Consider the following 12633-nt stretch of genomic DNA (forward strand, 5'->3'; position numbering starts at 1 on the left):
AACCTAATTCCACTGCCGCAACTTTCTGTATCCACGAGATCCCATCTTGGGGCCTGTTTCGGAGCTCCGCTGGAGAGGGCCGTCATCACGGAGGGCTTCTGCATCATCATAGCCCCTCCGATGAAGTGTGAGTAGTTTACCTCAGACCTTCGGGTCCATAGTTAGTAGCTAGATGGCTTCTTCTCTCTTTTTGGATCTCAATACAAAGTTCTCCCCCTCTCTCGTCGAGATCTATTCGATGTAATCTTCTTTTTGCGGTGTGTTTGTTGAGACCGATGAATTGTGGGTTTATGATCAAGTCTATCTATGAATAATATTTGAATCTTCTCTGAATTCTTTTATGTATGATTGGTTATCTTTGCAAGTCTCTTCAAATTATCAGTTTGGTTTGGCCTACTAGATTGGTTTTTCTTTCCATGGGAGAAGTGCTTAGCTTTGGGTTCGATCTTGCGGTCCTTTCCCAGTGGCAGAAGGGGCAGCAAGGCACGTATTGCATCGTTGCCATCGAGGATAACAAGATTGGGTTTATTTTATATTGCATGAATTTATCTCTCTACATCATGTCATCTTGCTTAAAGCGTTACTCTATTTTTAACTTAATACTCTAGATGCATGCTGGATAGCGGTCGATGAGTGGAGTAATAGTAGTAGATGCAGAATCGTTTCGGTCTACTTGTCACGGACGTGATGCCTATATACATGATCATGCCTAGATATTCTCATAACTATGCTCAATTCTGTCAATTGCTCAACAGTAATTTGTTCACCCACCGTAGAATACTTATGCTCTTGAGAGAAGCCACTAGTGAAACCTATGGCCCCCAGGTCTATTATCATCATATCAATCTCCATCACTTTAATCTTGCTTTGCTTTTTTACTTTGCCTTTTACTTTTCACTTTGCATCTCTATACCAAAAATACCAAAAATATTATATCTATCAGATCTCACTCTCGTAAGTGACCGTGAAGGGATTGACAACCCCTAATCGCGTTGGTTGCGAGTAGCTATCGTTTTGTGTAGGTACGAGGGACTTGAGCGTGGCCTCCTACTGATTGATACCTTGGTTCTCAAAAACTGAGGGAAATACTTACGCTACTCTGGTGCATCATCCTTTCCTCTTCGGGGAAATCCAACACAAGCGCAAGAGGTAGCAAGAAGAATTTCTGGCGCCGTTGCCGGGGAGGTTCGCGCAAGTCAAGATTTGACTGCCGACAACGAGCCATTTCTAGCGCCGTTGCCGGGGAGTCTACGCAAAAGTCAACATACCAAGTACCCATCACAATCCCTATCTCCTGCATTACATTATTTTCCATTTGCCTCTCGTTTTCCTCTCCCCACTTCACCCTTGCTGTTTTATTCGCCCTCTCTCTCTATCCTCCCTCTCTATTTGCCTCTTTTACCCGTTCTTGTTTGCTTGTATGGTTGGAATAGTTGTTTATTTATTACTAAACAGAGAACCTAAGACCTATGGATCCTCATCCACTTGCTAATCTTTTTAAGAGATCCAATTATGATGAACCAATTGCTAGTGAGTTTTGTGCACTAGATTATCTTTATGAGGTTTTGCCTGAAATTCGTGAATCTAAAAAGTGTGATGAGTTACTTTATGATGCAATTCACGATAGATCTTTGAATAAAAAGCATGATTGCAATGATTTTATTATAAATTCTATTTATGCAAATTGTGCTAATAATATGCAAAACCCTAAGCTTGGGGATGCTAGTTTTGCTATATCCTCTACTTGTTGCAATGATCATGATTGGGGTGATTCTTCTTTTGATCTTGAAAATTTATTTACTCCCCATGATGATTATGAGATTGATAATAGTGTTTGCAATAATACTGAAAGTGGGTTTGGAAGAGTGTCAACTTTAGATCCCACATATTTGGATAATGTTCAATCTTATGAAGTTTTTGATAAAAGTGGGTTTGAAGAGGTCATGACTTTAGTTAATGTCAATCCCACTATTTTGGAAGAGTGTCAACTTTGCATGCATGTGGATCGTGTTGAAAATATTTTATGTGATAGATATTTTGTTGAATTTTCTTATGATCCTACATGTAATTATTACGAGAGAGGAAAATATGGTGGTAGAAATTTTCATGTTACTAAATTACCTCTCGTTATGTTGAGATTGCTATTGTTTCTTTCCACTTCCTTGCATATGCTAGTTTTTGCTTGCGATGATAATTTGTTTTCCTATAAGATGCCTATGCATAGGAAGTATGTTAGACTTAGATATGTTTTTCACATTTTTTATGATGCTCTCTTTGTGCTTCAATTCTTGTCTTTCATGTGAGCATCATTGAAATATTATGCCTAGCTATAAGGCTTTAAAGAAAAGCGATTGTTGGGAGACAACCCAATATTTTTCCTTGATGTTATTCAATAAATAATTTATCTAGCCTCTGTTTTGGTTGTGTTTTTGTGTGTTTAATTAGTGTTTGTGCCAAGTAGAACCGTTGGGAAGACTTGGGGAAAGTCTTGTAGAACTTGCTGTAAAAAACAGAAACTTTAGCGCTCACGAGAACTGCTGTCATTTCTATTTGGAAAGTGATATTTAGTTAATTCTTTTTTCAGATGATTAATAGAGAAATTCCTCACGTCCAGAAATTTATTTTAGAATTTTTGGGGTTCCAGATCTTGCGCTAGCTACATATTACTACAGACAGTTCTGTTTTTGACAGATTCTGTTTTTCGTGTGTTGTTTGCTTATTTTGATGAATCTATGGCTAGTAAAATATTTTATAATCCATAGGGAAGTTGGAATTCAGTAGGTTTAACACCAATATAAATAAATAATGAGTTTATTACAGTACCTTGAAGTGGTCTTTTGTTTTCTTTCGCTAACGGAGCTCATGAGTTTTCTACCTTAAGTTTTGTGTTGTGAAGTTTTCAAGTTTTGGGTAAGGATTTGATGGATTATGGAACAACGAGTGGCAAGAGCCTAAGCTTGGGGATGCACATGGCACCCCAAGATAATCTAAGGACACCTAAAATCCAAAGCTTGGGGATGCCCCGGAAGGCATCCCCTCTTTCGTCTACTTCTATCGGTAACTTTACTTGGAGCTATATTTTTATTCACCACATGATATGTGTTTTGCTTGGAGCGTCTTGTATTATTTGTGTCTTTGTTTGTTAGTGCGCCACAATCATCCTTGGTGTACACACCTTTTGAGAGAGCCATACATGAATTGGAATTTGATAGAATACTCTATGTGCTTCACTTATATCTTTTGAGGTTTATAATTTTGCTCTATGTGCTTCACTTAGATCTTTTAGAGCACGGTGGTGGAATTGTTTTAAAGAAACTATTGATCTCTCATGCTTCACTTAGCTTATTTTGAGAGTCTTAATAGCATGGTTATTTTCTTAATAATAATATGCTTGGTATTCAAGATTTGTGAAACTTTCTTTTGAGTGCGTTGAATACTAAGAAAAGATTGAAGCATGATAATTGTTTTGAGATATGGAGGTGATAATATTAGAGTCATGCTAGTTGAGTAATTGTGAATTTAAAGAATACTTGTGTTAAAGTTTGTGATTCCCGTAGCATGCACGTATGGTGAACCGTTATGCGATTAAGTCGGAGCATGATTTATTTATTGATTGTCTTCCTTATGAGTGGCGGTCGGGGACGAGCGATGGTCTTTTCCTACCAATCTATCCCATAGGAGCATGTGCCTAATACTTTGCTTTGATAACTTCTAGATTTTTGCAATAAGTATATGAGTTCGTCATGACTAATGTTGAGTCCATGGATTATACGCACTTTTTCCCTTCCTTCCACCATTTCTAGCCTCTCTAATACCGCGCACTTTTCGCTGGTATCATACACCCACCATATACCCCCCTCAAAACAGCCACCATAGCTACCTATCATGGCATTTCCATAGCCATTCCGAGATATATTGCCATGCAACTTTCCACCATTCCGTTTATTATGACACGCTCCATCATTGTAATATTGCTAGCATGATCATGTAGTTGACATCGTATTTGTGGCAAAGCCACCGTTCATAATTCTTCCATACATGTCACTCTTGATTCATTGCATATCCCGGTACACCGCCGGAGGCATTCATATAGAGTCATATTTTGTTCAAAGTATCAAGTTGTAATTGTTGAGTTGTAAGAAAAATAAAAGTGTGATGATCATCATTTTTAGAACATTGTTCCAAGTGAGGAAAGGATTCCCCCATAAGTTGGGATGAGACTCCGGACGAAAAAGAAAAAAAAGAAAAAAAGAGGCCATAAAAAGAGAAGGCCCAAATAAAAAAAATAAAAAATGAGAGAAAAAGAGAGAAGGGGCAATGTTACTATCCTTTTACCACACTTGTGCTTCAAAGTAGCACCAAGATCTTCATGATAGAGAGTCTCTCGTTATGTCACTTTCATATACTAGTGGGAATTTTTCATTATAGAACTTGGCTTGTATATTCCAAAGATGGGCTTCCTCAAAATGCCCTAGGTCTTCGTGAGCAAGCGAGTTGGATGCACACCCACTTAGTTTCTTTTGTTGAGCTTTCATATACTTATAGCTGTAGTGCATCCGTTGCATGGCAATCCCTACTCACTCACATTGATATCTATTGATAGGCATCTCCATAGCCCGTTGATACGCCTAGTTGATGTGAGACTATCTTCCCCTCTTTTTGTCTTCTCCACAACCACCACTCTATTCCACATATAGTGCTATATCCATGGCTCACGCTCATGTATTGCGTGAAGATTGAAAAAGTTTGAAAAAGTTAGAGTATGAAACAATTGCTTGGCTTGTCATCGGGGTTGTGCATGATTTAAATACTTTGTGTGGTGAAGATAGATCATAGCCAGACTATATGATTTTGTAGGGATAACTTTCTTTGGCCATGTTATTTTGAGAAGACATAATTGCTTTGTTAGTATGCTTGAAGTATTATTATTTTTATGTCAACATAAACTTTTTTCTTGAATCTTTCGAATCTGAATATTCATACCACAATTAAGAAGATTTGCATTGAAATTATGCCAAGTAGCACTCCGCATCAAAAATTCTCTTTTTATCATTTACCTACTCGAGGACGAGCAGGAATTAAGCTTGGGGATGCCTGATACGTCTCCAACGTATCTATAATTTTTGATTGCTCCATGCTATATTATCTACTATTTTGGACTATATTGGGCTTTATTTTCCACTTTTATATTATTTTGGGGACTAACCTATTAACCGGAGGCCCAGCCCAGAATTGCTGTTTTTTTGCCTATTTCACTGTTTCGAAGAAACGAAATATCAAACGGAGTCCAAACAGAATGAAACCTTCGGGAACGTGATTTTCTCACCGAACGTGATCCAGGAGACTTGGACCCTACGCCAAGCCATCAGAGAGGCGGTCACGAGGGTGGGGGGCGCCCCACCCTTAGGGCGCGCCCCCTGCCTCGTGGTCCCTCGGAGCTCCACCGACATACTTCTTCCTCCTATATATACCTACGTACCCCCAAACGAACAGAGACGGAGCCAAAAACCTAATTCCACCACCGCAACTTTCTGTATCCACGAGATCCCATCTTGGGGCCTATTCTGGAGCTCCGCCGGAGAGGGATGTCATCACGGAGGGCTTCTACATCATCATAGCCCGTCCGATGAAGTGTGAGTAGTTTACCTCAGACCTTCGGGTCCATAATTAGTAGCTAGATGGATTCTTCTCTCTTTTTGGATCTCAATACAAAGTTCTCCCCCTCTCTCGTGGAGATCTATTCGATGTAATCTTCTTTTTGCGGTGTGTTTGTTGAGACCGATGAATTGTGGATTTATGATCAAGTCTATCTATGAATAATATTTGAATCTTCTTTGAATTATTTTATGTATGATTGGTTATCTTTGCAAGTCTCTTCGAATTATTGGTTTGGTTTGACCTACTAGATTGGTTTTTCTTGCTATGGGAGAAATGCTTAGCTGTGGGTTCGATCTTGCGGTGTCCTTTCCCAGTGACAGAAGGGGCAGCAAGGCACGTATTGCATCGTTGCCATCGAGGATAACAAGATGGGGTTTATTTCATATTGCATGAATTTATCTCTCTACATCATGTCATCTTGCTGAAAGCGTTACTCTGTTTTTAACTTAATACTCTAGATGCATGCTGGATAGCGGTCGATGAGTGGAGTAATAGTAGTAGATGCAGAATCATTTCGGTCTACTTGTCACGGACGTGATGCCTACATACATGATCATGCCTAGATATTCTCATAAATATGTTCAATTCTGTCAATTGCTCAACAGTAAATTGTTCACCTACCGTAGAATACTTATGCTCTTGAGAGAAGCCACTAGTAAACCTATGGCCCCGGGTCTATTCTCATCATATCAATCTCCATCACTTTAATCTTGCTTTGCTTTTTTACTTTGCCTTTTACTTTTCACTTTGCATCTCTATACCAAAAATACCAAAAATATTATATCTATCAGATCTCACTCTCGTAAGTCACCGTGAAGGGATTGACAACCCCTAATCGCGTTGGTTGCGAGTAGCTATCATTTTGTGCAGGTACGTGGGACTTGAGCGTGGCCTCCTACTGGATTGATACCTTGGTTCTCAAAAACTGAGGGAAATACATACGCTACTCTACTGCATCATCCTTTCCTCTTAGGGGAAATCCAACGCAAGCTCAAGAGGTAGCATCGGATTCGACGGGCACGGATGTAAGCGGCTTGGAGTCCGTGGCCGGAGGTGAATCCAGTGGTTTGGTGACGCGGCTCTCGTAAGGGGTGAAGTCAGTATCCGGCTCTATCGCCACTGTAAGTTCGGACTCCATGGCGGGGTGTATCCCTCTGTCCTAGGATGGCACAATTTTCTCCGGATTGAAGGCCGGAGTAGTTGCAGATGCGATCTCCCGAACACTGTCCGACGACAGAGTTACGTCGTGCTTGTCGTGACTGTGCGGCGCACCTGAGACGGGCTCGAATCCGTCAAAGATCAAGTCTCCGCTAATGTCGGCAGTGTAGTTTAAGTTTCCGAATCTGACCTGATGGCCAGGGCATAGCTCTCGATCTTATCTAGATGGCCAAGCGAATTGGCCCACAGTGCGAAGCCGCCGAATACAAAGATCTGTCCAGGGAGGAAAACGTCACCCTGGACGGCATCGCTATCGATGATCCAAGGAGCCATCAAGCCTTATGGTGAAGACACAGTGGAACTCTCAATGAAAGCACCAATGTCGGTGTCAAAACCAGCGGATCTCGGGCAGGGGGTCCCGAACTTCGCGTTTAAGGCGGATGGTAACAGGAAGCAGGGGACACGATGTTTACCCAGGTTCGGGCCCTCTTGATGGAGGTAATACCCTACGTCCTGCTTGATTGTTCTTGATGATATGAGTATTACAAGAGTTGATCTACCACGAGATCATAGAGGCTAAACCCTAGAAGCTAGCCTATGGTATGATTGTATGTTGTCCTATGGACTAAACCCTCCAATTTATATAGACACCAGAGGGGGTTAGGGTTACACAGAGTCGGTTACAAGGGAGGAGATCTTCATATCTGTATTGCCTAGCTTGCCTTCCATGCCAAGGAGAGTCCCATCCAGACATGAGACGAAGTCTTCAATCTTGTATCTTCATAGTCCAATAGTCCGGCTGTCTGGAGACCCCCTAATCCAGGACTCCCTCACGGCCCATCCGTCCGGCCCATGGCTAACAGGCCGGACGCCCGAGGACCCCTTAGTCCAGGACTCCCTCACCATCTTGGTAGGACTGATTGCAATTCTCAGTGGGACCAAAACAATTGCAAGAAGCAACAGAGAGCTGGCAAGGCCATCTCGGTGGGACCGAGATCCATATAGATGGATTTGAATTGTTAGGGTTTTGGCAGTGGCTAAGTCCAGATGAACTCGGTGGCTCCGGGTAGGAAGTATCGGTGAGGCCGAGTTGGAATGTAGGGTTTGGACATATTTGTATAGAGAAAGTGGCCGAGGATTTTGGAGAAATATCATTAAGCACTTGAGCAACCAGGTCATCAAGCATCACTGTGACACCCAGATAATTAAGCTACAGTAATTCCCTGCTAATGATGCCACGTCACCAGGGTTACTGTTGTTAACCTCACGTTAGTTCAAAAATGGATTCAAAATTCTAATTCAAAATATGGCAAACCACAAAAGTTTTCGAACATCAAAACTAAATTGTTCGGGTTGTGTCAAATAATGCATAAGTAATTATGATGGAGGACCACGTTTTTATAAAGTGTTTAAATGCTCTAATATAAATAAAATAGGATCAATCAAAATGATTTAAATTCCATTACTAATTAATAAAGTATCAAACTAAATTATATGGGGACTAGACTTTTGGTGGCAGTGCAGCTTATTGCATAGTATTTATATGTCAAGGCTCCACTTTTTACAAAAGTCATTTGGTTCAAGTTTTAAATGGAAAACAGAAGGTAATTAAAAGAAACAAAAAAAAGAAAAGGGCAAAACAGAAAATAAAACAAGAGAAAAGGAAAACCCCCTCCCCTGGGCCAAGGCCCAGCTGGCCAGGCCAGGCCAGCCCACTCCCCACGTCGCCTCCTCCTCTGTTCACAGAGGGGGTCGTGGGCAGAGCCGATGCCCGCCACGGCACCGGCCGACATCGTGGCGGCCATCCGGCTGGCGACCCCGGCCTACAAGACCCCGGTGCCCCTCCCTCTAACCCTAGCCCCCGACCCCCCTCGCTCGCGCTCTCCCCACAGCCTCTCGCTCACTCCTCCCCCTCTCTCTGTTTTGACGGCCGGGCGGGACGTCACCACGCCGTCGTCAAGCCCGCGGCCACTGGCCACCGCTCGCCGCACCGATGAGTTCAGGAGGATCGCCATTGTCGACCTCGTCCATCCAGAGTGTCAAATCGAGCGGAGCCGCACCGATTTGCCGCCATCGATCTCGTCTTCGACATCCTGCACCGACGGCCGCCGTCGTCGATTCGCTCGACCCCGACCGTCCCCAGCCTCCCCGACCACGTCCCCGGCTCCTTGGTGAGCTTCTCCTCCGGATTCCCCCTTCCTCAACCTTGATTTGGTCGCTGTTTGCCGTCCCGAGCTCATCCGAGTCCGCTTGTACGCGTACGTACGTGCGTGAGTATTTGCTCGCGCTGCTCCTGCTGCCGCCACGCGCGGCCGCGCCGCGCCCGCCTGCGTCTACTGCTGCTCTTGCCGCGCGCCTCCCAACTGCTGCTGCTCGTGGCCACTGCCTCATGTGTTGCCGTTGCTGCCGCTAAAACTCTGTTCCTGCTCCCTGCTAGCTTCGCTGTTGTTGCTGATTTGCTGATGTTGCTGCCACTTCCCGCGCCGGCGTACGCCTCCGCCCACCTGCGTGTGTGCCCCGTCGTAGCCAGGCCACGCCCACGCGCGGCTGCCGCCGCTTGTCACCATGCAGCGCCGCACCCCGCGCCCAGCTCGTATGCATGCCGCTGCTGCTCTACTGAATCTACTATTGCTACTACCTACTATAGCTATTACTAGTTAGCTTTTCTATTTCTACACTGACTAGCCCTCTAAACAGCCCCTAAACTGTGGCTAAACACTGTTAACAGGAGCAAGAATAATATTTCTAGGTAGTACACTTGTCAAAGCTCAAATGTTTCCATTGGACCAAATCAATTTGATGCATGGATTAATTCCTATAAAAATCACAAAATGCTATCTTTTCTAAATAGAGAACAGAATTAACCCCTAGCACTATGTATGCATGTGTTGTGTGTACAGCGCGTGTGTGTAGTGCATGTGTGGTGTGTGTGGCCAGCTGTGCCACAGCCGTGTGTGGCCGGTCATGCTAGTTAGGAGTAGTTTAATTAGTAGGAGTAGTAGTTAATTAGTCTAATAGTAGATGACATGTGGATCCCCACTTCAAAATTAACTAGTTAAATAAACCTATTAAAATACTAGTCAATGATAGGTGGACCCCCTCTAATTATCCACTTAAATGAAAATGTTGTATATGTGTCAATGACGCCTGGGCCCGATCTACAGTTTTGACCAGTTAACAGTCAAATAATTGACTGTTGACTAGAGTGTTGACGGAGTCAACTGGACCCCTTGGTCCCACCTGTCATCCACTGTGGCTAGCCCACGATGGGTATAGAAAGTATATCCTGTTTTATTTTCGAATTATAATAAATTCAGAATTAAAAAAATCATTTAAAGCTTTAAAATTTAATATAAAATAAACCGTACCTCAGATGAAAAAACTTTGTACATGAAAGTTGCTCAGAACGACGAGACGAATCCGGATACGCAGTCTGTTCGTCCGTCACATATCCCTAGCATAGCGAACACGCAACTTTCACCCTCCGGCTCCTCTGCCTGAAAACGCGAAACACCGGGGATATTTTCCCGGATGTCATCCCCCTTCACCGGTATCACCTACTACCGCATTAGGGCACCTCTAACGCCGTTACTTGTCATGTCATGCATCACTATGCATATGCTTGCATTATATTTATTGTTTTTTCCCCTCTTCTCTCGCTAGACACCGAGACCGACGCCGCTGCTACCCAGTACGACTACGGTGTTGACAACCCCTCTCTCTTGCCAGAGCAACCAGGCAAGCCCCCCCTTGATCACCAGATATCGCCTACTCTCCTCTATACTGCTTGCATTAGAGTAGTGTAGCATGTTACTGCTTTCCGTTATTCCTATCCTGATGCATAGCCTATCCTTGCTACTACTGTTGTTACCATTACCTGCTATCCTACTGCTTAGTATAGGATGCTAGTGTTCCATCAGTGGCCCTACACTCTTGTCCGTCTGCCATGCTATACTACTGGGCCGTGATCACTTCAGGAGGTGATCACGAGCATATACAATATACTTTGCACAGCTACCTTACCTGTGATACTGTTCGGAGATGGGGGCTGAAGGGGCAGGTGGCTCCATCCCGGTAGAGGTGGGCCTGGGTTCCCGACGGCCCCCGACTGTTACTTTGAGGCGGAGCGACAGGGCAGGTTGAGACCACCTAGGAGAGAGGTGGGCCTGGCCCTGGTCGGCGTTCGCAGATACTTAACACGTTTAACGAGATCTTGGTATTTGATCTGAGTCTGGCCACTGGCTTATACGCACTAACCATCTACGCGGGGACAGTTATGGGCACTCGACGTCGTGGTATCAGCTGAAGCCTTCGTGACGTCAGCAACGGAGCGGCGCGCGCTGGATTGGACTGGAACGCCTACTAGGCTAGGTCTGCTTCCGGCCGCCCACGCAACGTGCAGGTGTGCTAAGGGCGATGGGCCCAGACCCCTGGGCGCTTAGGTTTAGACCGGCGTGATGACCTCTCTGTTGGTCTAGGTGGGGCTGCGACGTGTTGATCTTCCGAGGCCGGGCATGACCCAGAAAAGTGTGTCCGGCCAAATGGGATCGAACGTGTTGGGTTATGTGGTGCACCCCTGCAGGGAAGTTAATCTATTCGAATAGCCGTGATCTTCGGTAACAGGATGACTTGGAGTTGTACCTTGACCTTATGACAACTAGAACCGGATACTTAATAAAACACACCCTTCCAAGTGCCAGATACCACCTGTGATCGCTCTCTCACAGGGCGACGAGGGGAGGATCATCGGTTAGGATTATGCTATGCGATGCTACTTGGAGGACTTCAGTCTACTCTCTTCTACATGCTGCAAGACGGAAGCTGCCAGAAGCGTAGTCTTCGAAAGGACTAGCTATCCCGCCCCCCTATTCCGGCTTTCTGCAGTTCAGTCCACATATGATTCCCTTAATCCACTTGATACCAATGCATACATATGTAGTATAGCTCTTTGCTTGCGAGTACTTTGGATGAGTACTCACGGTTGCTTTCTCCCTCTCCCCCCCTATCCCTTCTACCTGGTTGTCGCAACCAGATGTTGGAGCCTAGGAGCCAGACGCCACCTTCGACGACGACTCCTACTACACCGGAGGTGCCTACTACTACGTGATGCCCGCTGACGACGACCAGGAGTAGTTAGGAGGATCCAAGGCAGGAGGGCTGCGCCTCTTTCGATCTGTATCCCAGTTTGTGCTAGCCTTCCTAAGGCAAACTTGTTTAACTTATGTCTGTACTCAGATATTGTTGCTTCCGCTGACTCGTCTATGATCGAGCTCTTGTATTCGAGCCCTCAAGGCCCCTGGCTTGTAATATGATGCTTATATGACTTATTTTATTTGTAGAGTTGTGTTGTGATATCTTCCTGTGAGTCCCTGATCTTGATCGCACACGTTTGCATGTATGATTAGTGTACGATTAAATCGGGGGCGTCACAAGTTGGTATCAGAGCCGACTGCCTGTAGGAATCCCCCTTCCACACTCCTTGGCCGAAGTTGAGTCTAGACATTACAATAACTTTTACTAACATGGCTGTGCGGCCCATGGGCCCACGTCGCCATTGGGTGGTATTAGGATCTTTTACTTCTCGATCTTTACTCTGGGATTCTGAACTCTCTTCTATTCGGGTTAAACGATTTTTACTAAAATCTAACTTTAGGTTCTCGAAAATACTTTCTCTCGGAGAGCCCCTTCAGTCCAGATGATCACCGGCTGCACTAGAAGATTTCGAAGATACTCTCCGATATTCTCTCGAGACCTTGTGTCCATTGCTTTTGCAATTCCCTTCCACCGAAATATCCCTATGGATAAATACTTACACCT

General features: G+C 44.4%; 1 protein-coding gene across 1 annotated transcript; it reads left to right on the forward strand.

The window, feature by feature from the left end:
• Nucleotides 1–8583: 8583 nt before the first annotated feature.
• LOC147958975 (uncharacterized) lies at nt 8584–9473 on the forward strand. Its single transcript, XM_087532398.1, has 2 exons — nt 8584–8987; nt 9254–9473. Exons 1-2 carry the CDS (start codon nt 8584–8586, stop codon nt 9471–9473), a joined length of 624 nt encoding a protein of 207 aa, XP_087388524.1.
• The last annotated feature ends 3160 nt before the right edge of the window (nt 9474–12633 follow it).

The sequence above is a fragment of the Triticum urartu genome, chromosome 7A (assembly GCF_056163025.1).
Source record: "Triticum urartu cultivar PI428250 chromosome 7A, HENAU_Tu73, whole genome shotgun sequence".
Classification (NCBI taxonomy): domain Eukaryota; kingdom Viridiplantae; phylum Streptophyta; class Magnoliopsida; order Poales; family Poaceae; genus Triticum; species Triticum urartu.

Excerpts from the sequence above, each read along its gene's own strand:
- LOC147958975 (XM_087532398.1), top strand. The coding sequence starts at position 8,584 with ATGCCCGCCACGGCACCGGCCGACATCGTGGCGGCCATCCGGCTGGCG. Across the intron at positions 8,988-9,253 it reads ACCACGTCCCCGGCTCCTTG|CTTCGCTGTTGTTGCTGATT; the intron begins GTGAGCTTCTCC and ends GCTCCCTGCTAG.